The sequence below is a fragment of the Maylandia zebra genome, linkage group LG6 (genome assembly GCF_041146795.1).
Source record: "Maylandia zebra isolate NMK-2024a linkage group LG6, Mzebra_GT3a, whole genome shotgun sequence".
Lineage (NCBI taxonomy): Eukaryota > Metazoa > Chordata > Actinopteri > Cichliformes > Cichlidae > Maylandia > Maylandia zebra.
The window spans coordinates 15883123-15911010 of NC_135172.1; the positions used below are offsets into that span (position 1 = coordinate 15883123).

The 27888-nt window shown below is 41.5% G+C and overlaps 1 protein-coding gene across 4 annotated transcripts in view; it reads right to left on the reverse strand.

The window, feature by feature from the left end:
* Positions 1-27888, reverse strand: part of LOC101472399 (protein sidekick-1) — a 298277-nt gene that overhangs the window by 62458 nt on the left and 207931 nt on the right. For 3 of the 4 annotated variants that reach the window (XM_004568331.6, XM_076884757.1, XM_076884758.1), the window contains 9 exons: positions 23604-23798; positions 22166-22282; positions 21866-22033; positions 21002-21104; positions 19597-19770; positions 14538-14674; positions 13192-13339; positions 6174-6314; positions 2627-2808 (listed from right to left, as the gene is read on the reverse strand). In XM_004568331.6, the coding sequence (XP_004568388.2) occupies positions 2627-2808; positions 6174-6314; positions 13192-13339; positions 14538-14674; positions 19597-19770; positions 21002-21104; positions 21866-22033; positions 22166-22282; positions 23604-23798 (1365 nt within the window). Of the gene's footprint in view, positions 1-2626; positions 2809-2908; positions 2933-3107; positions 3208-6173; positions 6315-13191; positions 13340-14537; positions 14675-19596; positions 19771-21001; positions 21105-21865; positions 22034-22165; positions 22283-23603; positions 23799-27888 lie in introns of those variants that run through there. The other variant, XM_076884759.1, reaches the window with a different exon arrangement.

The following is a 27888-nucleotide window of genomic DNA, read 5'->3' on the forward strand; positions in this document are numbered from 1 at the left end:
GTCGAAATGAGGACTAGGTCTTAAAAGGCTCTGCACCAGCACTGTGTTCAGCAAAAAGAAGCAGCAGTGACGGGTGTTAAATCACTCGAGCTCACATTTATCTTACGTATACATATGCGTTCATCCATGAAGTATTTATAGCATTTATTTGTCACATTACTATGTATTATTTATCTCTTAAAGAGCAGAAAAAAAGCCTGCAACCGTCCATGTTGCTGACAATGTTAAATAAATTTGATCCATCTGTGTTTAAGTTTGAATACAAGTTTAAAAATGTTCTGTGCATTCAAATGAAAGCAAGATGGTGACGATTTCAAATGACAGAATCTGAAACACGCACGAGCTCGGTCGAGGCATTCATCAGCTGCCTAAGAGTGAGTCGGAGAATAAAGAGTGCAACGCGATAAGATAGAAGCTGTGGAAAATACTGTGTATACAGCAGCAGTTTTTCATATGAAATGTAGCTTATTTGTTCAAGATGGAAAAAAGAAGGCTGGCAGGAGGTAAATACTGCAAACAAGCGCAGAACATGTTTGGTTCTCACAAGCTGAATGTATTTTGCATCACCCAACACCGCCTGTGCTGTTTATTTTTTCTTCTTTCCCCTTTCTTTTGTGTCCGTGTGTGAATGGTTCTCTGCACGTAGATCTTTATTTATTTATTTATCTATGTTATGTGAACTCTATTAAAACAGTTGGTCATTTAGATGGAGGGTGGGGAGCAGAGTGAATAAACATCAAAGCCAGGAACAGAGAGAAAAAGGGGTGACAGTGAGATTTGTGTGCATGCGAGCGTGTGCGCCTGTTACTGAGTGCAGATGTGTGTGTGTGTGCGCGAGTGTCTGTGGGCACATGTTATGGTGATTACACAGTAAGGGGTTTATGCTGATGCTAGAGAGCCACAGAGTGATAATGTACTGTTGCATGATGGGAATGCCCTTTACATTTTACATTTGAGCTGAAGTGGCCAGATGAAACACGCGCACCCACGCGCACAAACACAAAGTGGGTGGAAAGAGACCAAAACAAAAACTAGTGAAAAATGGTGTTGCTGGTGATGTTGCAAGGAGGGGGAACAAAGAATGAGAAAAGTTTGAGGGAGACAGAAGATTAATTGATGTTAAAGATGCTCTCTCCCTCCCTGCCATGCTGATTGTGCTCCTGGGGACTGGCTTCTAACCCCTTGCAGCTCACAGCTTCAGATAAAACACTAAACTCTTCCCTTTGGGTGAATCTTAGTATGCGTGTAAGGCTGCTTGTGAGAGAGAGAGCAATGTTATCAGAGTCTACCACAGAGTTTAGCTTCATCCTTTCAGAGACACTGAGAGAGAGAAAATGTCGAATCCATCGCAGCCACTCCCATTAAACCACATTAGAATAATTAATGAGCCTAACTCCCTTTCCTGAGTCTATAAACCTGTCCCGAACTCTTGTAATAATGACTCTGAGTTTTATGTGCGAGCGTGCATGTGTGTGTGTGTGTTTGGCCCATGTTTAATACAGATAATATACTGTTGAAATAAAAGCCAGGAAAAGACGAACACGCGTTTAAAGGAGATTTACCCCGACAACCACTTCCTCTCATCTCACTTTACAGTCTTCACTTACATTCTTCCTCATTTCATACTCTTCCTTTATTTATGTTGAGAGACTTCAAAGCGTGTTGCTCTTTCCAGCCATATTTATTAAATGTATTATATGCCATGTTTTATATTTATAGAGCAATACAGAAACTCTTTCCCCATGAATTCCCCCCAGTTCATCTCAATGTGCTCGTTGGCCAGATGGGAGATGTAGTCCCTCCAGCATGTCCTGGGTCGCCCCTAGGGTCTCCTCCCAGTCGAGTGAAGCTGGTATGCCTGCGAGGAAATGCCTCAGGCACAACAAGTCTGAACCACATCAAACGACACCCCTCTAAGTGAGAGTGAAGCTTGTCAGGTTATGGAGAAACTTCGTTGCAGGTGCTGGTAACTGATCTCAGTCGTCTGATCCCCACCCAAAAACATTAAACAGATGAGGATGTAAGTATATATACTCACTGCCACAATACGAGGGAAACTGAAAAATACAAATGGACCTTTACTGTCAGCTTAGCTATAAAACTATAGTCCTTTTTTTTATCTCTATAGTTGTGTTATTGTGAAAACAAACTGAACAATTAAGGCTTCGTTGTATTTTGGATACTGTTTATATGCTAATATGTTGTTTGTTTAATGCCATATTACAATGCATGATTTATTCAGCTTTGGTCAGATAATGCTCATGTTTGCATGTCAAGTTTCAACAGTCAGTCTCTCAGGAATAGCTTCCTTAACACTTCATTTGCAGGCGTTGCATTTAATTCGCATAGAAAGTGAACATGTGAATCCCTCGTTGTCCCCTGGATTACATAATACATAAAGTCTGCTCATAAGTCAAAGCTCATAATGTGTGATGGCTCTGATGTGAAGTCTTTTCCGGCCCGTATTTAAAGATTCACGGACCAAGGAAGAGTTCTTCTTGGGTTACTAACTCAACAGTGTCACAGTATTTTATATTTAGCAGCGTGCATATGGAGCAGTGATTAAAAACCTCTCAGAACGACTTGGTATATTTGCTTTGAGAAATAAAAGTGTGTGCATACTTACCTCCCTGCAGTGTGTACTCAGTGACAGGGCTGCTGTAGACACCCAGGCCTGCTCCTGTGTAGGCGGCCACCTGGATCTGGTACTGCGTCCAGATGATCAGATCTTTCAGCAGACAGTAGTTGGTCTCTGGGCTGCTGATGTTCTTCTCCTGGTAGTCTCCTGGCAGCCCTGCCAGACGGTACCTACACACATACACACACAGACGCACACACACATTTCAATATGTTGTTTTGCAGAAAAACAAGTTAGGAAAGTAAATTAAATGGTATGAGTCTAACTCACACAAAAAGGCTATACAGTACATTCCTGTCCCAGTAAGTGTGCCCACATAGGGAGTAAAGTATGCAATAGATTAATGTAAAAACATCAAATGTAGAACAAAAAACATAATCTTGAACCAGAAAATACTTTACATTAATATTTTACATTATTACTTATTTATGATATAATGAAATATTTTCAAGAACTCTCAAAGGTTTACCATCCAGAGAAAACCAACAAACACTGGTCACAGTTAGCTACCTCCCAAACCAGCTCAACCCAATATAGCTGCGTCACGCTAGCGTAAAAACAGGACAGCAACTTCCGTATGACTTAGGAAAAAAAACCAAACCACAGAAGATCATGGTTATCCGGTCACTGCACTGACTCCTTTTCACGTTCGGGTAGTTTCTGCATGCAGATAGAGGCAGAGACAACTTTTGATTGCGTTTGATGAGTTAGCATAACTCATGTGGCATGTGGCATGATTTGCAATAGGAGACTGAACTCGACTGGTTGTCTCCTATACAAAGAAATCCTGCTAGTTAATGTGAATTTTTGTGCATGTAGACAGCAACAGATTTTAGAGTTTCTGCTGACGTATACAGTTAATCACCGTATTATCACAAAGAGATGGCATGCAATTTCCACCTTGACCCCATTCAGCCACATACTGACTGCAGACATCTTATCTGAACATTTAAGACATGTTTTAATGACAGCGCTGGTTTGCTTCCGAATCCCATTTTGTAACCAAAATTTATAAAACAACAAAAAAACAAATGAAGTGAGAGAACTTTATTTCATTTGGTAAAACATGAGATCATTTTTAACTGTGGGGATATTATTTGCAGTTGGAAAACTGATTATTATTATGTGCAATACATGTTAAGTTTCAAATTTCAATAATGTTGTATCATGATTTAAGTAGTGGGATACTGTAACATGTATCATGGGGTATCTGGTTATTTTCCATCTCTAATACTGGACTTTCTGATACGCATGTTCAAATAAATGGAAATAAGCTATTTAGTGTACATTTAAACTTAAACTATGATTAACAATTTTCTGTTAATGTGAAGTCCTTCTACAGCTTCTTAAAGATTAAAAATCTCCAATGTTGGGTAGACATCCCTGACTAGTGCACCTCCAAGGCCTTTGCTTTAGTATATGTGATATAAACGTCCACTTAAAAGGATATATGACCCAACCAGACAGGGAGGTGTAATACCACTTTGGTACTGTACATATCTGATGGAGCTGAATGGAGTAATAATCCCCATGTCAGCGTTTTAATATGAAGCCTATTCACTGTAACAGGATATTCCTACGATTCACCGGCTGAGTCAGCGCTCTGTCACAAATACATGCTGTATACACACACGTAACATGCTCATATACACAAATACACAGACACAAAGTGAGGGGGCGCTGGAGGCCGACGGGGGATCTTTGCAGTGGAGAGGAGATAGACCCTCTCTCTCCACCTGATACAATGACACTCACACTGGGAGAGAAGGAGGAGGAGAAGGAGGGGGAGGGAATGATGTTGGAAACAAGGAGAAAGAGAGTGAGGATCTGCCAGCTGACACAACAAGGAGGAAGGAGATCCAAATGGGAGGGAAGGAGGTGGGAGCTCTGTCCTATAAAGTGGAAATGATATAGTGGGAACGTACGTGTGCGATTCCATTTTCTACTGATTTTCTGAAGTGGATGCAGATAACACAGTGAAGGAGGATAAAGACTAGATAACTTCTACTGCAATTACATGCAAATTTGTTTTAGGCAGCTGATGACGGCTTGATTACACACACTTTGTATCACACTTTGGGTAAACATCAAAAAGGAGGGATGGAGGACTAAAGGGCGGCAGGTGTGTCTGTAAAGACAGCTCTCCTGTGTCTGTCTATCAGACACACTCACACAAACAAACAATGACAGAAAGGAATAGGTATTAGTTCTTGACTTAAGCACAACACACTATAAAACTACAAGTATCACTAATGATTAACTAGTGGCAGAAATCTAATAGAATAGAGGTACCTGACTGATTTTGTCCAGCTCCAAGTGAAATTGAAAGCTGCAGAATAACCTGACTTTCCCACTTCACCTGACTTCACCCAAAGCTTTCAGGCACAGAGCTCTAAACGAACCCCCTCTCCTATGAGCCAAACATGCTCACAGAGTGTGTTCAGCAGGGTGCAATTTGGTGGTATTGTGAAAAATACTACAAAAAAAAGTCACCTTAGCCATGCCAGCGTCTACAGTCCCATGGAAGTGACCGACCTTAATATGTCAACAGCTTTTCTCCATTAGGTTAAAGTACTGTGTGACAAAGGGCTTGCATTAATGCTAATAGCCAGTGAGTGGAGCCTGAGTAGGTCTAGACTTGCATTAATGAGGACGGTGGTGCATGTAGGTACAGAAGGATGGAGCTGGATGAGGTCAAGTTCCACCCATTTGGCTCTGCGCTGAATACCACTTAGAAAATCCTCAATGTTAAGGTGAAACTAGCTGAACAAAAGTTTAGCAAAGAATTTTCTGGGGTTTATATATAAGCTATTCAACTTGTTCAGCATTATTTTGCTTATTATCAGTAAGAAACATGAAGCAGCCATTATTTGGGCGAAAGAGAGCTGTCGTATTGTGAATAAGCAAAAACAGTCAATCATGAACATGCTATGAAAAAACTTTACATTTTTATGACCTTATACTACAGCAACCACTGTTGTCCTATTCTGAGAGAGATAAAAAAAGGCCTCATCTAGAACACAATGTAACCAGAATGTTTGTGACGCAGCAGCTCATCCGGACTACAATTATGTTCTGTACAACGACGAATGTGACCTTGACCTTGAGCACAGTTTTGTTGATGACTCATTAAGCGATCATTGTGTGCAAATTTTCACTAAAATCTCCAGGAGTATAAAATGCAAGTAAAAACAAAGTACAGAGAATCCCTAAAATCTGTGCTTTTACAAAGTTTATTTTCTTTTAAATGAAGCTGGTAGGAAACAAGGATTATTTAGCAGCACAAATAATGCAAGTTCTGACAGAGAGGAGCCGTAACGAGTCGGCAGTTCATGCACAAACTGCACCAAACTCACAGGACCACCAAGTTTTGCAGAAATCCCAGTGACACTTTCTGCTGCACCCAAGAAGGGAACAAATGTACGGGCCCACTCGCTAAGTCACATGTGCAGTGTACCAGTTCTTTCTGTTACTTTCACTATCCCTACACAGCACAACAACACCCAAACACGCGCATGTTTCTGTGTGTGTTTACCTGAGTACATATCCTCTGAGGACGCCATTAAGCTGGGGCTCTGGTGGAGGCTGCCACTGGACCATTATGGACTGGTTTGTGCGCCCACTGGCCACAATATTTTTCGGAGGAGCGCTGGGTGCCTCCTCTCTTAGCATGAGCCTAACGCACACAGACAGAGAGAAAGAGAGAGAGGGACACAGAAAAATTATTATGAATCGAGTTTATTAGACATCGCGTAATGAGAATATCAGTGTCGCCGTAGAAGTGTAGGCGCAGCGTTTATCGTTATCACGGGGTGTCCAAGCAATCACTTATCATACCGTCTGCAGAGGAACACTTTATTAGGCGAGCAGGCTAATAAAAAATTTTTTTAGCAACACTGTTTCCTAAATATCTTCATCTTTTATAGTCGAGGGGGTCAGTGTGCCTCCAAATCAGTGACGGTGTTTGTCAGTGGAGATACACGGGACGGAGCTGCAACTTATTCCAGAAAATCATCTCGCAGTTTAAGCAGCTCTGATGAATTCTTATTGAATTCTGCACTCAGCTTTCTCATTGCTTGTCTCCTGGTGTATCTTCCAATTTCCTTTAATACATTTGTTTTTCATCTCTTGCTATATTGTTCATTTAAAAACAGCCAGCGCTGCTGCTGCTGCTGGGAACGCTTAACGCATCACTTCCAGCGCACCAGAGGATTTCTCCTGGGAATGATTGAGCTGAGATTGGGTGCTTAAAACACAGTTTTCATGAACTCCGTACAAGTTGAGTTGCTGTCGTGTTTTTTGTTTTGTTTTTGTTCGGCAACTTAAAGAAACAAACATGCATTTTCTGCCTGCGTCTTGCAGTCCGGTTGTTTATATTCTGTTTTATTCCTCTCATTTTAACTTTCAGATCTTCCTACTTTAGTTGAATTTGTATTCAAACGCTCTTGTCTGGATAGCGTCTATTTCACCCTCAACCCAACCACAATCCCCCGAGCAGACGAGCTACACAGTGTGACAGCAAAAGATACTTAAATCACTATTACTAGAGAATGAGCAAAGAGCTTGTCTTTTTATTTCCAGCGAGCCACTGTGATCCCGCTCTCCCTTTGCCCTCTTCTGTCTCTCCAAACCTTTTTCCCATCTTTACTTTGACATTTTGAACTACTTCTCTGTTTTCTTCTTCCCATCTGCAAACTCTCACCTTTCATCCATCATGTCCTTTGGCCTCAATTATTCTGTACTTCTATCTTTTACTCATCTCCTTCCCTCTACTCTCCAATCACCCCCACCCCACCCCCGTGATTAAAGCTCCCGGCTCTCTCGCGGCTAGTAAAGCACACAGGGCTGAGCTGGTCAGCCTCTGGCTTTACAGTAAGCAGCTCAGCAAACATAATCAGAGCCATATGTGTTCACACACGCACATACAAACACTCCAAACAAATTTCTCCCAGCTTAAGACAGACTGCTACATCCGATGGTCTTTTCCCCTTCCGTGGATTATGTCTGGAGATTTACATTACCATCCCCCTCCAGCCTCCCCCTTCCTCCCTTTCCCCTCCGTGCCCCACAATCTCACTCTGAATGATTCTCTATAAGCTATCAAACCATTAGCTGTGGTATGGCTGTCTGTATTTGTGTGTCTGTGAATCAGTATGCGTCGATAAATGTGTGTTCACATCTATAAGCGTGTGTGTTTGTGTGAAAGCAGGGGTGTGAAAGCTGTTAGCTAGAGACTTGCACAGGCGGATATATAGCACAGGCCAGTGGTTTTACAGCTGTGCTTTACTTCCATTAGGTTAGGCACTGTCAGACACCAGGTGCTGTAGGGACACACACACACACACACACACACACACACACACACACACACACACACACACACACACTTATAGGCTAATGGGCCTTGTGTGAATGAGATGGGCATTAGGGTAGCTGTCTGGAAATGGAGAATATATATAATCCACAACTACGCCACAGCTTTTGACTGAAATTGATGGTGCACATTAATACACATCCATGAACTCACGCTATACAAACAAGCCGCACACCCGTACTGTACTGAACAGAGCCACTCAATCACTGTTTGATTGCAGATAAAACACACAAACGCACACTGACACACTTTCCCTCGATGGCAGAAACTTCCCGTGAACTGCCTTAATTCCCGTCCAGCCATTAAAAGTAAATATTTCACGGAGTGGGTTCATCGTGAGGACATCAACCTCACACAGGAGATTAAATGCAGTATACATTACTGTTTGTTACCCCCATCCAATGCGCTCGTGCACAACAACACATCTATGAAACACTCATGCATATATGCGCTGCAAGTGAACAAATGAAATCCCAAACTTAACACAGTGTGACACAGTTTCCGTGTCCCTCATCGCTATGAAAAAAGTGTGTGTGTGTGTGTATGTGTGTGTGTGTGTGTGTGTGTGTGTGTGTGTGTGTGTGGGGGGGGGGGGGGGGGGGGGGGGGGGAGACATCTTCTGGAGGAAATGTGTGAGTGGAGGAGGAGGAGGAGAGAGAGTGACGGGGGGCATTTTGAGAGTCCCTTTGCAGTGGGAATTAGGAAAAGTTTCTATCTGTGTCATTCTCCACAGTTTAATGCCTGCTGGCTTTCTCTTTAAATACATGCTCGCGCTTAAATTTAATGGTGTTACTGGGATGTTGAGCGTGGCCCCATTCCAACTTGATCGGCCAGGAGTGAAAAGGAGTGCTATTAAACAGAGAGCAGCGGAAATCCAAAGAGAGAAACCAGGTATCACACGACTGGGTGCAAAGCTGCTGAATAGATTAGCTTATTTTTGTCTTGTTTGACACTTTAAATCTTGTCTCCTTTAAATGTTGTGCTGCATTGCTGGAGGTTAAAAATGGCGAAGGGTGATGCACTAAAGAGACTCAGTCAGGGAAACAGAGATACTTCTGCGTATTCTCACAATGAATCAACGCCAGCTACGGCTCACATTTGCTACTGCATATGTGTTTTATGCTTGTCATTTCATATTATGTTCTGATCAATGGCACCATTTTTACTCTATACCAGCAATAATGCTTCAAAATAAATCTAATGTGGCAGCAGATGCTCTTTCAATGGTGCAGAGCAGACCTTAAAAGACAAACTGTTTTAAAAAATATATGCAAGAATATTAAAAAGACAACAGGATGTGGGGAGGTAGACTACTGACTGGATCAAAAGCCAAAGGATTATTTAACACTGCCTTCTTCAGGCAGTTAGTGACAGCATTCAGTCATACGCCGCTTTAACGTTAGCGCTCATCCTCACTTTGTGCTCAACTAACTAAAAAAACGCCGCTGGCCAAAGTTTCTCATCACGGGCTGGATTCTCTTGAAGCCTGAAAACAGAGGGGCCCAGAGGACGTGCGAGAGTCCGACTCCCTCCCAGATGGCTTTAATTAGAATATGCTGAAAGAGTTTTATGGATTTGTCGCCCTGTGATGCTAAAAAACGTTCTAGCCTCAGGTTCTTGTAAACAAATATTCAGGCCAGGCCAGAAGTGAAAGTTGCAGAAACACATAAACACGCGGAGTAGTTCTGAGAAACGATTCACTAATGATTTGATAATTAAAGGAATATTAACGAGCAATTCTCCCGTAATTCCGAACTGAAGAATGTACAGTTTAGAACATTATGATAAAACACCAGTGAACAGAGGAGACACTTTATTAATGAATAATTAGTTCATAATTTAGCTCTGTGACAGCGAGGAAAAGATTTTCTCCATGAGTGGCTCCTCCTGATTGACTCTGATCCAGCCGCTAAGTGGTACAGACTACTAACTCCTCATTCATTGCTCATTACTTAATCATTAATTACTTTTTCGTGCAACCCTGAGTTATGTGACATGTCATACTGAGCAGTTCAGCCTCATTACTTTGCAGATGCTCATGAACTATCATTACCTACTAGGATAGTTTTAGGTGCAAAATGATGGTCAAAGCCAGCATGATAGAGTCCGTAATGTCTAAAGTGTGTGTCTAACATCAATCATGGGGGAAAAATATTATAAATATATCTGAAGGTCAAGCTGAAGATAAAGAAATGAAAGCATAAAACATCAAATACTCCTGTAACTGTTAATAGCTGCTTTTAGCACTTTGTGGTCCTCACTTTTTCATTTTAACCTCTTGTTAGCAGTCACAAAACTCACACCATCTGAAGGCCACAGCAGCAATACCTATTAAACTCTATGGAAATAAAGGCTGACCTCTTATGTTCAAGGTTAATTATGTAGTTATTCTAACAAAGAGTGAAAAAAAAAGAAACAGTTTTTAGTGTTTAGTGAAGTTCAAGACAGACATCCAAATACTAAAGCAGTTCTCTTAGATAAAACCAAAGAACTTTATCTCCTACTGTGCTTCAGTTTCTATTCACCTTGCACTGGCTGTTAGAATTTATATATAATACAGCGTTTTTTTCACATCTACCATATTGATCTTGCATATTCAATTAGCCTCTGATGTTACACTTTACTTTGCTATTTGGGATTTTTTTAAAAGGGTATATGACAGGACATTTGTTATTTTAAGGTATTTCAATTCAGATTTAACCTGGATTTTGTTTTTTACCTGTTTCTGGAAAGATGTTTGCAAGCACATGTCTAAGAATGGTCACAACAACAGTCTTGCAAACTATGAGAAGAAATAGTGATAAAAGTGCACCAATTGTTAAGGAGTTGAGGCTGATTGAAATCAGATATCAACCACATTAAACTGAGATCACTGTTACCAGCCCACGTTAAACCTTCTTCAGCCTTTAGTGCATTCCTGTTACATTTTCCTGTTACATAGATTTGCCTGAAGAAAAAGCCTGAACCATTTCTGCTGTCTTCCATATAATAAGTTAAAATGTCGATCTATATGTCTTCATTTCTTCCTGAAGCTCCAAAAGCATAATCCGTATGCGTGACAAACAAGAATGGGACAGAGGAAAGCATTTTATCACACACCCAAGTCTGATGTCTTTTGGTTCTGACTAAAAAAAAGGAGTGAAGGCAAAATGATCTGAAATAAGATGCTTTAAAGTGCTGATGATGCCTGGAGTTCCAGGCATTTATGTATAATCTGTCTTTCCTCTGCTAATGCTTCCTCTTTAAAGATGGTAATGATGTGAGTGCAGGTCATGCATGAATAAGTCTGCGCATGTGTTACACTCCAGATTGCATAATTAGGAATCTTCAAGAGTATTTTTCATTCAGAGGTAATGTTTTTCAGCTTTGATCAGCTTCATTCCTATACTTTTAGTTTCTCTCACACTACACCCCGTCGCTACAGTACTCTTGATAAGGGAAATTTAAAAGAAAAGAAAAGCAATGTAATGACGAGGCAAGACTGAGAGAAAGAAACAAAAAATATTTACGACTTGATGCTGTTCTGATAAGGACTGTAATCAAAAAGACGCAAACAAAATGAGAGACAGCAGAAGCAGCTTGAAGTTCAAATTTTAATTAGGGCTTTTCTGTCATCGATATTACGAGCGATTTCTTTCCCCGATCTTTATCGCTCACTCTGTCCACATTACTGCTCTTTGTCATGCTTCTGCTTGGGTGCTCAGTGCTCCTGCAGGACATTGTGCTATGCCTAACTGTGTGTTATGTTCATCACACACCTTGGCATCTCTGACTGTGTGCGTCTTATCCCAGTGAACCAGTGAGTCAAGCAGATGAAAAGGAAAGTGTGTGTGTACGTATGAGATGAACAACGAGGACGAGATGCAGCCATCTGCTCTGATACACTGAGCAGAGATAACTTGTCTTAATGCCAGAATTTCACTTAGGGAGACTCCAATCTATTGACCGGACCCTCTAACAACCAACTCTGGACTAAAGACTAGGAAGCAGAAAGGAGAAAAGAAGGAAGAGAGAAACAGGAAGAAGACGAGTAATGACAAACAAGCACAACAGGAGAATTTACTGAGCAAGAGTTTGAAAAAAAGGAAACCACAGGAAGAAAAGATTGGAAGAGGAGCAGAGATAAGAGAAGAACATCGAGCTGAAAAGAGGCAAAGTGAAAGCAGACTTGTCTGAGGTTTGTGGATGTGCGATGGCAGCGCTCATAGCTGCTGTGACTGCCGAGTGTATTTGGCAGAACAACAACTGGCATCTGTCTGTGGTCAGTCTCTTCAGTAAGACAAAACCATGTTTGCATGCGTATGTGTTTGCCTACTTCATAATGCAGCATTGCATCTGTTGTATTATGTGCATGACTTAGAGACTTGGTATATCTGCGCAGTTAGAGGCAAAATCCTTAAGAGGCCTGCCACACCTCCACTAACCCTGTTTCACTGTATACAGTGCACCAGTGCTAAGGCATCATAATTACCCCCATTAGCGTTTTCCCTTGGGATAAACATGCAAACACACACAGACACACACATGCGTGCACAAGCAAACACCATAAATCTGCGCAGCCCTCTATTTGTTTTTCATTCTAAATCACACCTTTCATGCACACACATACAAATAGCAGCTTATTTAATCATTTTACCCCTTAGTTCAATATGTGCAATAGAAAGTGATGAAGACACACAAACACACACACAACCACACACAAACTTGGATATCTACAGCATGAATGTGATGAATATAAATTGCTCATTGCAAAGAAAATGGATTCTAAACAAAAAGGGATGCTCTCTTCATCCACGCCTTGTTATCCCTGTTTCATCCTCATTTCGAGTCCCATGTTCCCACTCATGTTCCCCCACAATGTAACTCACAAATTCTTAGATACACAAACTAGACCGTGGGGATGCAGGCACTATGTCTTTTGAAAGGTTGCATTTTATTCATTCTCAGCTTTTGTAAAGTAGCGTGATCAGTGTCTATTACACAGACATGAAATGATATTTTTTTACACAAATAATTGCATGTTCTGCACAAAAAATGGTCTTGTGCTTTTTAGAAAACATCGGTGAAATACTTGTTTGGGGTCACAACGTATGTAACGCATGTTTAATAAAGCCGGGAGTAGTAAGTGTGTTACTCGGACACCTCGCTCCGTCTCTAAATGTACATTAGTCGCTCTTACCTCTGCGTCTCGGCGCTGTACTGACCCCTGCCCACTTGATTGACAGCACAGAGTCTAAACTGGTAGGTTCTGGCAGGTGTGAGCCCGCCCACTGATACCTTGGTCACTGCAGGATCAACCTCTGATAGGTAGACCTTCCATGGCGAGTCTAGAGACAAGACACAGAGATTAAAGGCCGATAATATCTGGCGCAGGCAGGACAAACAGAGACACAGGGACACTCAGGAGCTATAAATCAAATGGAAAGAGGGGAGAAACAGATAAGAGGCAAAGTAAAGGAAACAGGGGGTAAGCTGGAGAGAATTATATAGGAGAGAAGTAGCATATGATGCAACAAGAAGGAAAGGAAGAGAAGGATTAATAAAAAAGCGCAGATGCTGCTTCATATTGTTGCCAGCTTATCTCTCAGTCTTCCTGCTGAAGATACCACAGACAGATGCACTATTATCTCTATTATCACCCCAGCCACATGTATCTGTGCAAGCGAGACTGATAGCGTGCATGTGCCATTTTAAGCACGCCCAGGGTATTAGAGCCATTGTCTGACATGAAAACACATTGTAGTTACAGTGGCCCATTTACTACAATACAACAACAACAAAAAAATCTAATATATAACAGAGAGAGTGGATAATCAGTGTGCAGAAAACTCTAATCCATTCCTCACTGTCTGGATTCATCCGTCACTAAAATCGACCAGACGTTCAGGTTCTCTCCATTCCTCATCTTTCTCTTTATCGCTCCCTCTTATTTTCCAAACTTTTCTTCTCCGCTCCCATGGCAATGCTTCTGTTTTTATAGATGCAGCAGAGCAGCTGGTTAATGGTGACAGCACAAAGCTTTAAGTCACATTGGCGGTGCCGCTACAAAAATGATCAGAATAAGGATCAGTTCAGCTTTTAGAGTCATGTGCCAAGTGCTTGGCTGTCTATGTTACATTCACTGCCCGATCCCCTTAGCCTACATCAGGAGTGAGCGGCTCAACAGCCAATCTCCCTCCACTTTGTTTCTCCTGTCAGTCTATTCCTCAACACCTCTTCCCTATCTCTCTATAATTTGATAGAGAGCCAGCCTGCTGTTACAACATCTGTACTGGAGAGTGGGTGTGAGAGAGAGAGAGGGAGAGAGAGAGAGCGAGAGAGTGGGAGAGAGAGGCTAAAGGAGGCAGGGAAAATAAGAGTTTGTTTATAGTGGATCTGCATGTACGCTTACGCAGCAACACCATTCTCCATATGCCAGTCTCTTGTAAATGAGTGCACGTCAGTGCTTGGTAGACAGAGAGTGAACAGATGTTCGCCGTTCAGGAACTATAAAGTATGCCCAGGGACGGACATACACATACATACTGTTCTCTGAGAGCTCCAGCACGTAGTACAGAAGAGGGGAGTTCCCGTCGAAAGGGCGTAGCCAGGACAGGAGAACGGAGCGGGAGTCCGAATCATTGAGGCGAGCCGTCAGGGAGCGAGGAGAATGTGGAAGCTCACTGAATATACAGACAAAAAAATAAATAAAAAATAACATCAGAAACTGTTTCAATTTCATCTGTCTATCAATTCAATCTGAGGCTAAACTTAACATAAAGAATGAAGACAAGGAAATAGTTAGGCTTTATCAAAGGTAGCAAAGGTAAAGTTACTGTATCTGCACATATAAAGCTGATTGTAAATATTAACAAGGTTACATCAAGCTTAAACTAGACAATGAAAGCTATAAATATGAAGTATTTATAAAATCATTCATTAGACAGAACCAAAGACTTAACTCATGGTTTTGGCCCATATGAGGCATCCATGCTTGTTTGATATTTTGGCTCTATTGTATCAAGACAAATGCACAGGAACATGAAAATTTGGAACCTCAGAATTACAATAAATTCAGTGTGAATCCAGACATTTGGCTAGACTGTTTCCTAGCTGCAAGCAATTGCCAGCTAGATTTCAAAAAGCCATTGCTCCCAGTCTATAAATAAACCTGCAACTCCATTTCAAGCAGAGCCACTTTAGTTCAAGGAAAATTGTTATTTCCCTCAGCAGTAATTTATATATGACAGTATGGCTCTGTTTTGGGACCTTTCCTCGTGTATATGTGGGAAGCCTGAGGGAGAAACATCAGCAAACCCAGAGCGTTAAACAGAGCTCACGTCAACAGTAACAGATATGAAGTGATTACACCCTCAGTCACACAGGCCTAGAGACTTGTCAGTGACCATATAGCAACCACTGGACACTAGGGAAAAACCTGTATTCCCCAAACGGTTCCAAGTGGTTGCTAAAAGTCACTTTGAAATCAAATGTTAAAGCCTCATCAATACAGGCCTAGAGACTGGTCAGTGACTTCCTAGAAACCACTGGTTGTTATGGAAAAGAGTCCATTCTGCAACTGATTGCCAAGTGGTTGCTGGAAGTTACCAGCATGAAATTAGTTGTAAAAATGCTGAACCAAATATCTCCATGGAACTGCTTTGGTCGCTAGCAGGTTGCTGCAGTTGCCAGTAGTTTGCATGGAAGATGCTGACGTGTCTGCCAGCACTCACCAACTACTTACTAAGTGATTGTGAAACACCATGTTCGCCTTCAAAGTCAAAGTTAAAATGTGCTGGTTGAACAACCTGGTCTCCATTTCCAGTTGCCGTACTTGGGAGAGTAAATGGCAATTGCCTGCAGTCAAGCCAGTGTCTTACATGCAAACTACAGGCAAAAGTAAAGTAAAGTGTGCGTGTTAGTCCCCATAGGTAAATAGTTCCTCTGCATTTAACCCATTCACCCAGTGAAGCAGTGGGCAGCCACCAATGCAGCGCCCAGGGAGCAGTGTGTAGGGATGGTACCTTGCTCAGGGGTACCTCAGGGTAGCAGGTAGCAGTGGAGTCGAACCCCCGACCTTCCGATCATGGGGCCACCACTCTACCTACTGAGCTATCCCTGCCCCTATCCCTGCAATCACCTCGGTCTGATAGCGACTAAGGCAATCACAATCTCCATATTATTTTAGGGTCTTTACCTTACAATATAAAGCACCGTGAAGTGGCTTGTATTGCGATTTGAAATGAATCTTTTAGGTTTATGCAACCATCCAGTCTCTAGGCCTATGTGACTAGGGCCTAAGTTAGACACAGCATGAATGGTGGCTCTGGGGTGAAAATGGGTTGCAAAGCTGCTTCCATAGGAAGCAGCAACCGTACGCAGATCAAAGCAACTAAAATAAGCCTCCCCTCTATATTCTTTTGCTTAACCATACACTCATTTGAACCAACCCTTACTGCTTATACACTTATTACACTATTTTTACATCTTAGGCAAATGAGACACAGCCTCAAAGAGCTTTATACTGAACTTTGGATCTGCTGGTAAAATTAGGTTATTTTTTTGACTAGGACATAATAGAATTTTCTCCTATTTCGGGTCTTTCTTGCAAGCTAGGGTCCCAAAATATTTATTGCTGCTTCAAATTTGCCACCAAGACCCAAGACGGGGACTGAATTTACTTATTTAACTTTTGCAAAGAAGGGAATACATGCTTTTTTTCAGACTGTCACACTTTTCCTTAATATCCACATCTTGACAAAATGTGTCCTGATTGCTTATGTATCATTTGCATCTCATAAACGCGTCTGTGACAATATGCAGACTGTTCAGTAGACAGATATTTGGTTTCCTGTGTTCTGTTATTCTATTAAATATGTGAGGTGCCATACTGCTAGCACTGACACCCAGGCTAGATCTTGGGTCTGAGCCAGGATCAGTTCCAGTGGGTGAAATCTTTTAAATATGGCGCTGCCTTGCATATATTTACTCTGTACGTGCACTGCATCACTGCGTCTCATCACATCTATTAAAAAACACATTTTCCACACATTTTCTCATCCCTGCCCTGTTAATAACAAAGAAAGCAATACAGGTATTTTCATGAAAGCAACATAGAAATCCACATATTTGATTACACCAATCTTAGCGTATCGTAACTCTTTTTGTAGACTGTGGGCTTGAAGGAGGAAAAGGAGAGAACAGCAAATCCTAGTATCACTACATATGAAGGCTGCAGGTGCTGGTAGAAATATTGAGACAACATAAAAGAACAAAATAAATATATTTACACTGAAACTATAATAAAAGAGAGCGTCCCCTGTGTATAGAATAGCTGTATCTCATATTCATAAGCTTATTAATTATTTCTAAGCTATGGACAACATAGCTTTCAAAGATATGTTGTCCAAGAGCTCTGCTTCGACAGCCTGCAAGGTCCTATTAAGGGCATCAGATAACAGGGTTTGAAAACATTTGCCTTGCTTCCTTTTTCCCTTATGAGCAACTTTGCAGTTTAACATTTAAGCACAGAAACAAAGGGAACTAGAGGAGATGTGGGAGAGGAATAAGACATACTGTAATGTTGTGAGAGGAAGAGGAGGTGCACACCAAGAAATAGGAAGGACACCAATGAATGAAGCTAGGAGGGAGCAAGGGGAAATGAGAATGATGTTTTCTTCTCCGAGCTGACACGATCATATTAATTAATGGATGAGCTTAGAGAACATTAGAGCAAGTACCTTCACACCGTCCTTACAAATCACAAACACACACATAGGCACAGACACACACTCACAGACACATGAATGGGTCTTACGGGAGTTGAACCAATAACCCGCTGGTAATTAGTCTGTCTCCTCAGCCGCCAGCGTCTGTTAGCCCCTGTGACCCATTGATACTGAGCTAACGAGAATGTCAGTCACACATGTGGATACACGCAGCTGCGCACGCATACACCACGCTCAGAAACACGGGTGTATAGAAATCCCATCCAGGCCAGTATGTTTTTGCACAGCAATAAACACAGATTCGCTCTCTCCCTCTGCGTCTGACATGCATAACCTCTTGTCTCTCTATAATTTAGAAGGATGTGGACTCATGTTCATTCTCTTTCCTACCCGGCAATTATATTAATATATCATAAGTGCCTTTTAGAAATGTATTATTTAAGTGCCTAGTAATATACAAATACCACTACCTGTTCTCTTAGTGGCTGTAATAAGGCTGAGTGGGTCAGAGCGTGGGATACACGCTGATATGTGTGTGTGTGTGTGTGTGTGCATGCATGTGTGTGTGATATGTTTTAATCTGAGCATACCGGACACACAAAGTGATGTGTGGAGTCTGCACAGGTATGTACACAAACATACCTGTGCAGCATACCATACATGCTGCACACTCACTGATGTATTATCAGTGAGTGTGCAGCATGTATAAAGAACATAACATTTAGGGGTATCTAATAACAACTAGTGTCTTTAGACTTTCAATGGCATGTACAGAGTATTTGATTTAGAGGCTCTGACCCTGCACTGAACACGGCTATTACTAGACCCAAGCAACTGTCTTATTAGACATGAAACAAGTTGACAACAATCATTTCTTTATGTTTGGCAGTGTACCAAATTACCCATCTGCTGCGTCGCCTAAATTGCACCTTGTATAGTCAGTCTTTTTTGTAAAATGCTGTACCATAAGGCGTACGTCCTGTCAGTCTCATCAGTAATTTGAATCAACCAGATTGCTCGCTATGGATAGACTGCTCCCTCAGGTTTTTAGACACTGTTACATCAAAATCGTTGCTGCGTCAAATCCTGAGGAAGGAAACCGCTGCTGCCAGAAGATAATGATTTATTCACAGTTTACTCAAATAGAGTTATCACAGAAAATTAAAGATCATCAGACTATCCTGAGGTGTAGGGTAAGTTAAAATATATTTATTATGTGCTTCTGAATTTAATAAAGAAACCCAATTCGAATTAAAAGAGAAGAATAGTGCTATTTTCTTGTCAGTGTATTAAACATGAAACTAAAGCAAGCAGCCTGTTAATATAACTCAACACAATGCTTGCAAAGAGGAAAATCCGTAGCCTGTAGCTCACGTATATTTTATTAGTTTACCTTACATTATCTGTTATAAAAACCCAACAAGTGCCTTTTATTTGTTTAAAGATTTTCAAGGATGGCACATTTGCAGAATGCTTCGATTACTCCAGCAAGTCAAATGGATGCAGCCTTGTTATGCTTCCTTTGTGTTTTATACAATTTAGTAGAGTTGTTGTAGTCAGTGTTACTTATTCAGTGGTATAATGCTGTTCTTTATCCTCTAATGTGCAGATTAGGTGGAAATAAAACTGTCTGTATTTTATATCGTAGTAAAATAAAATCCTACTCTAGGCTAATGATAAGTTTTAGGAGACCTATTGCATTTCAGCATCCCCCAAGTGTCTGTTTTTCAAAAAGCCCAAGGCTGTTTACTTGGCCTTGCAGGTTTTTGCTGTTAATGGCTAAATTTGTGGCCATTCTTAAGGGTGGAAAAGTCAAACAATGACCTAAAACAGAAGAGGGTTAAATATTGCAGAAGGAATTTATTCCCTGAACTCACATGACTTCCAGGCGTGCAGGGCGGGAGTCATTGCCAGCTTGTGATGTCACAGTGCAGGTGTAATCCCCGATATCACCTGACCACGTCTGGCTAATAGTGAGAAGGCCTTGGCGTACAGACACGCGCCCCCCACTGGTCGGAAGAACCGGCATGCCGCTTCGCTCCCATTTATAGCTGCAACAGAGGAAGAATTTGGGTGCTTCAAAACTCAAACACAATAGTTTACAAAACTGTCAAACACGGCAGAGAATCAGACTTGGTATTCATGTATGTACCGTCATTTTTTCGCACTATAAGGCGCACTTAAAATCCTTTAATTTTCTCAGAAATCGACAGTGCAGTTTATAATCCGGTGCGCCTTATGTATGAATTCTGGTTGTGCTTACTGACCTCGAACTGATTTTATGTGGTACATGACGCTCAAAAATCGGTGAACGTTTTTTTAGTACACCTTTAGTAAGCTACGAAGCCTGATGGATTGACTTGATGGATTGTCGGAGCATTACAGGTACCGTAGCCAGGAGCCTTGCGAAGTAAGTAGGAAATTAGCTCGCTAGTTTCCACCTAAACATGATATAGCATGTTCTGACTGAGAGATTTCTGAAAAAATGTAAATGTACAGCTTTGCTATCACTTTCAACTTAAATGAAGACAAAAAAACTAAACAGCAGTGACCTTTGTAGGGCTACTGAAGTTAGACTAGCTGGTATATAATCACCGCAATGTTCTGCTATGTGATCGCTAGTGACACAGCTATGTTAGAATAACATTAGCACAGGGAAGCTGGAGGATTAACTTTTTTCCACTCGATAAAAGTTAACACGAGGGTTTCCGATGATTAGGGACAGATGCAACTGCATGGCAGGATGCTGTAAATGGACCAAACTTCAGTCAGGAGAACAACTGAGGTAATCCATCCACAATACCAGGTTAGTCATTAATATGGAATAGAGCAGCAAGAAGAATGAATTCAGTAAAGTTTGACTTATCTGACTGTTTTGATTCGCTTAATGCGCCTTAAAATCTGGTGCACTTTATGGCCCAAAAAATACAGTAGTAAACAGTCAAAGGAGATTGCAAAGAAAAGCGTCTGGACGTCTTTAAGTTGCTTGAAGATATAAACCTGACAAAAGGACCCCTGATGATCCTCTAATCGCCTGAGCCATTAGAGGATCATCAGGGGGTCCTTTTGTCCCTCTGTGGGGGGAAACTCCCACTAGGTTTATATCTGGGACTCTCCACCATTTGACCTTAGAACTGAAGAAGCTTCTCGGATGACAGGTGAAACGTCTTCAAGCAACTTAAAGAAGTCCAGACGCTTTTCTTTGCAAGCTCCTTTGACTACGATGACCTGGATGACTGAGAACCTTTACAGACACAGTAGTAAACACTGAGGAACAGATACCTGATACTGATTCTGGGGTCGTGTGTAGCGTCACACTTGAGAGTAGCAGTGGTTCCTTTGATAACACGCTGGTCTGTTGGAGGCACAGAAATGACTGTGCGATCTGGAAAGAGCAGAGAGGTGGGATACATTCTGAGGCTTAAATTAAATACAATTAATACACACCTGTTGAATCACACTACAAGGCACGGCCCTGTATAAAATGTGTACATTTAAATGTTCCTCAACAGTAACGAGATATGAATTAGTTTACAAGAAGATAAACAACACACAAGCGTGCACGCACCCACACCTACGCACATTATAACGCTGTGGAAAACAGCTGAGTATCAAATTACTGGTGCTTTGCTCCACTCAGGTGTTGCATATGATTTAGAGAGAGAAAAGCGGCGCTGGTGTAAAAACAAATGCACATGCAGAGTGGAGAGCATCTGTTATGTCCCTAACTCAGTCACCATGCACTTGTGATGTGACCGTGTCTCCAATAAATTGAAGGGTATACGTTTTACATTTATATCACAGCTCAACTGAAGTAAGGATCTGACAGTGTGTGTAATTGAACCCTGTTTAATCTAAAGCTGCCAGAACATATATTTATATGTATGCAAAAAAAATAAAATAAAAAAATCAGCCAAGCAATTGGTTTATTGGCTAATCAATCATCCTCTTGCTTGGCAAATCCAATGATTAGTTCAGTCAGCCAACTGCATCAATAACCAATCACTGAGCTGCTCACTAAACTGAACTAATACTATTGGACAGGTATGGATAAACTAGTGTTCCATGTCTGTTTTTGTCTGTTTAGCAAATGTATATTGAACGGTTTAATGTGCATTTGTTTGTGTGTCCGTGCATGTGTCTTACTCCACACGGTGAGCGTAGCTGTGGCGTTGATGGTTCCCTCCATGTTGGAGGCGATGCAGGTGTATTCTCCTGAATCCTGGAAGCTGACTGGCTGAACCTGCAGACCACCTGACTGCAACAGCGTGAACCTGGGAACCTGGACAGAGCCGCTGGCTAAGACCTGCGATCCTATGGAGGGACAAAATAATAAATTAGCCTCGAGGTGGAGAAAAGTCAGCACATTTTAATTACAAATATATTATGTCAGTGCGTGTGTGTGTCTCAGTGTGGGGTGTCTCAGTCTTGGAGCTTCATTGCTACCTTTCCTCCAGGTAATAGCAGGTTTTGGAGCTCCGTTCGTCTGGCAGGTAAACAAGGCTGTGTTGCCATCAGTCACTGTTTGGTCAGAGGGAGGTGATGCAAATGTGGGGGGCACACCTGAAACACACAGAGGGAGCACGAGAGAGCAGAAGGCAGAGCAATGAACATTAGAGGACACTGTGGATAAGGAGAAAAGAGAAAGACTTGAGCTACAGGATGAAAGTGTTTACCTGAGCACAACTGCACCCTCTCTGATCAATGGACGCTTTATTCACTACGTGTCTGTGCATAAATGTGGATGGCTCCATGGAGACTTTTAATTATAGCATAATTCTCACTAAACCGAATGTAACTTTCTAGCCTGATACATATTAAAAACCATTACGTCAAAGTAGAGGGATCAAATTAATAATAATGATAATAAAAAATATATATACTGGCGGCTCCCCTCAGCCTCCTAGTAGATTCATTTGACCTCTGACCTTAAAGGTCACTAAGATTTGATCTTTATTAGATACACCTGTGGTATAAATTGAAAATCCTACGTCATCTCATTTGTACTATGTTCACAAATTTCCTCACATAGTGGGATCACAACAATACCTTTAAGTATTTACGGACTCTTATTGTCTAGTCATGTGACCAAAACAGAGAACACGCCCACACAGGACATGCTTTTAGTCAAATACATGTTATTAACTGTACATGTTATCATCTGTACAGATATGGTCCAAAGACAGAGGTTGGCAGCATTTCAGGTGTATAACACAGCTGGCAGTTTCTGGATGTTTGCAGGATTTAAAACCTATTAAGCTTTCCCTTATTTATTCTGATATATATTATTGTCATAGTTGTATATGGACAAACTTTAATATATCAAACCTGTGAGCTAAAAGCTCAGCATTCATACTGCTTTGCATACTTAGTTTCCAGCATTTTGTTTCTAGTCTTGACCTGTGATATGTCAGTGAGAGAACATATCCTTGGTATGGTAATCTTAGCCCCACCGCTCTGGCTGTGAGAACAGCAGCCGCATCCACATGGTGTTCAAACCTTTTGTTTACAAGTCAATCACAAGAAAGCTGGCAAGGGAAGAGAGCAAAAACAGGTTGTTTCAGACAGAGGATGAACTGAGGGGCTAAAAGGAAGGCTCAATCGTCTACTGTCTTTTCGGGGAACCCAAGAATGGTAACAATTTTACCTTGAGTTTCATGAAGCTCGATTGATTCCCCCCAAAAAATAATCTAGAAACAAAACAATGCTGAATTCCAGCGCTAGTAGTGAAGGTAGAAAAAGTCAAAGAAAGTGACAATAAAAAAGAAAAAGCTGGTACAGAAGTGAAGTGATACAAGAGTGAATAGAGAGTCAGAATTCAAGGCTGATGTAGGTTTGTCTATTCATGCTTCCATTCTTGTGTGTATGCATCAGAGAAACTCACTGGAGACAAAGAGCTGTGTCTGTGCTTGAGCCTCTCCAGCAGGGTTGCGAGCAAAGCACTGGAATATTCCTCCGTCTCCCGGCTGCACCCTGCGCACAGTCAGCCCGTTTGCTGCGCTGACCTTGTAGCGAGGATTGGCCAGTTTGGAAAGAGGCACCGTGTCCTTATACCACTCAATCCTGGGCTGAGGCACACCTACATATATGAATGCACATGGCACACAAAAGCACAGTGTAAGAACATTTTTCAGTTTTCTTAATAAGCAGCTAGCTGACCTCGCTGCTGAGCAAACCACTCCAACTCCCACTAAAACACACACACACATACACTCATTTCAACAATCTTTCTTCTCTTTTATCCAATCTCTCTCTCTATAAATATGCATGTAGGCATAATGACCGCTAATAATATATTGATTGGACGGTGTGGGTGGTAGGGTAAGGGTGGCAGAAGGGTCCAGAAAACACTCTGAATAAAAGATGTGGGCAGCACATCGAAGAGCTACACTATCAGCACCCACCTGTCTGACAGACATGCCAAATATGACAGGCAGGGGGCTCATGCAATTACTCTGTCTCAAACCCTTCACACCAGTGTGTGTGTGTGTGTGTGTTTGTGGCTGTTAGAGCGAGCGATGAATTCCACACCGTTTCTCACTCTGTTGGTGTCAAGCTTTCACAGACACGCGTGACGTATTTTTCACCCCCTCCTCGTCTCACTCACTCTGTCACCGTGCGCTCTTTTCTCCTTCCCTCATCTCTCCTCTTAGCCTCCATCCCTCTCTCCATAGCCTGAGGCCCATGCTATTTAATTACACTGCCACTGTATCAGATTACTGAGGAGGAACATAAACTCACTCAGTGTGTGTGTATGTGTGTGTGAGAGAGAGAGAGAGAGGGAGCGAGAGAGAGAAAGGGGAGGGTGTTGCAGTTTTTAGAGCTGTATCTAGCCCGGCTCATATAAGTGTTTTCATGTAATCCATTTAAAGACAAGAGTCATGAACAAGTGCAATTTTCAGGCTCGGTGTCAGCATACCAGCGTGCGCTCACAATGCCAAAAGTAAAGTGTCATTGTTCATGAAGCCTTCAAACTAAGGCACACACATATCCAATGATGCCAAACCCCTGCTAGCAGAGTCACTTTGACACAACTGCAACAGCAAACAGCAGGACAAGAGCTGCAAATCTCAACATTTGACTTGTAAAGTTGACATAGAAGAAATGAATGGGATGGCACAGTGCTCCCCCTGTGGCTGCATTGGTTCTCACCGTGTGGTCTGGTGGCCTCCCACAGTCTGGAGACTTACACGTTACAGTAACTGGTGATAGTAAAGTAAATGTGTGTGGATGGTTATCTGCAGTGTTGCATGTAATGCATTCCCGAGCAACGCAGTGCTTTTTATAGTTCAATGTAATGTGCGAGACAGTTTTAGTGAAGTTACATTTTTCAGTAGTGCAGTGTCGTAACAAGTTACTGTACTAAACTCACTAATTTTATACAGTTACAACCATGTTGTTGCTTATATTCTTCAGTTACTGGCAAGAGAGGTGCATGGAAAGAAAAAAAATAACAAACATGCCTTTTTCTTACTCCACTTGTGCTACAATCGACTGACTTTGGTTCATGTGCAGGGAGGAGGAAAATGGTAAAGCAGAGTACAACATGTGAGGAGTGGAGATATGGACATTGCTTTTATCTTTAATCCATGAAAGGACAAGAACACAATGGTAAAGTGCAACCTGCACCCAGGAGTGGTAACACAACTTCAGCTCTTTGGAAACATCTGCACAGACAGCATGCTAACACAAAGCTAGTGAAGAACCGAGAGTGATGTTACAGTTTTTCTCAAATGTTAAAACACAAAAGCCAATCCTGTAACCCAAATGACCAGTAGTCTAAACACATTTACTAAATGTAGCCACCATATTCCAGTACCATAAACACATGTCACATGAAGACACAATTCACAAAACACAACCCTCTGTACTCATAAATCTAAACACATTTTTCCTTGCTAAAACACATGTTGCAAAACAACTCTGCTCATATCCTCAAATGAAAGCCCATGTGATGCAAAATGCTTGCCACAGTCACCAATCTTTGAACACAGGGAACACACCTGGCGTCATTCACTACACACAATGACTCAAAATTGAAGACACTTGTTGCTAATGCTGTACCCACATGTAAAAGCAAGTTCAGAGTGCACAGTATGCTGAAGGTTCCAAACAAACACAATGGATGAAGGCAGAGTCAGGGGAAGAGGAATCTGATGCAGAGGAGGGAGAAGAGCTGGCCCTGGAAGAAGAGGAGCAGGCCAATGAGGAAGAGGAGTTCAAATGAGAGGAGGAAGAGGAGCGACCAACGAGGAAGAGGAGAAGGCCAACATGGGAGAGGAGAAGGTCCAGGAGGGAGAGCAAGACAACCTCGCACCATCATTACGGACGAGATGCGAGCAACAGCTCAGCGACATGATGCCGCACAGTGATTGTGGTGTGTGTGGTGTGAATAACGTAAATAAAAAAACTTCACACCCTGTTCATGTTTTCAAGATTACTGTTGTGTGCAATAGATTCTGTTTTTGCATTGAGTTGTGTTACAGTAGTGTACGTACATGCAGGATTTTCTATAGATTTATACTACTCATATGAAACTCACAAATCTAAATGCCTAATCGTCTGCAGAGATCTACGACGATCCGTTACTGTATAGTTTCTAAAATATGCATTGGCAGTTATGAAACAAAGAACCTTCTCACAAATTGAGCATTGTGTTTTCAATTGTTTTGCTGTAGTGTGTAATGCTGTGTATAGTGTTTACAGTTTTGACAGCTTCGAGCTGCTCTCTTGGTGTGGGAGTTTGAGTTTTGCAGTGGGAAGGTGTGGTTGTGTTTATGTAGCTTTAGAGAAGGGTGTTGTGTTTGGACATTGGGGGACCTGGTGGTAACGTTTGTGAAATGTGTTTTAGCATTTGAGAAAAACTGTAATGCTGAGTGTCTGGCAGCCCAGCAGCCAGAACCTGAACTTCAACAGGTAAAAAACACAATGATGAGCAGTCAAGCTGGCAGCTTTGTAGCCTTGATGTCTATTCACACCTGTTTCTACAGTACAATTACTGTGGTGATCACTTTGAAGTCTCTCCGAGCTGGTTTTTCAAATTTGCATTGTGTTGCCAGTTTTCTGCTCATACATAAACACTAAAAGAACACATTGTTTTTTATAAGATAAGATGTACAAGGTCCTAAACCCTAAGGTTATTATTGTTAATTGAGTAACAGTGCATTTCACATGTAATGGAGCAATGCAAAAGTAATATAATGAGTAGTCTAACAAATTACTTTCTCCAGCAAATAATTAAGTAACATACTGCATTACTTTAACAAAAGGAAAGAAGAACATCGAATAATTACTTTATTCAGTAACAATCCCAACACTGGTTATGTGCCTGTGGTTGCTTAAATAGCAAAAAGCAATTATTAGTCTGTAAACAGAATTAAAAACAGTCCAAAATGTGAAGTAACACAAAGTGCAAACTAACAATAATCAAAAACACCAAACACTAGCATTATAGTAAAATCTAAAAGAAACCCCAAAGACACTGAATAGAAATATAACGTACTAAAAGAAAACTCCACAACAACACATGACGTAGAACCATCACATCCTCTCTCTCGCTTAGTGTCCGTCACCCAAAGTTAAAGAAGCAGTTAAGGTGAGACACTAAGTGCTAAACATGTTTTGCTCAGTCTCATTTTGAGTCTTTTTTCAGAGAAAACGATGTTAGTGCAAATTAATACATTACTAATAATATAATATCTAATTATGACATTTAAACATCACATTTAGGAAAACCTGTAATACTGACATAACATGTGGACAAAAGTATTGGGTCACACCTCTTAATCTTTGAATTCAGGTATTTTTAGTCTCGTTGCCACAGGTGTATGAAATCAAGCACTCAGCCATGCACTCCATTTACAATCAGTTATGAAAGAATTGGTCGTTCTAAAGAGCTTAAAAACTTTGAGCATGTGATGGCTGCCACTGGTTAAACAAGTCAGTTAGGGAAATTTCCTTCCTCCTAGATTCTCCAACTCTAAGCAGTATTATTGCAATGTGGAGGCGCTCAGGAGCCACAGCAATTCAGCCATGGCGGGGTCACCGAGTGCTGAGGTGGGTAAAGGCTCCAACACTCTGCTGACTCAATCACTGCAATGCCCCAAACTTCCTCTGACATTAACATCAGCACAAAAACTGTGTGCTGGGAGCTTCATGCATTTCCATGG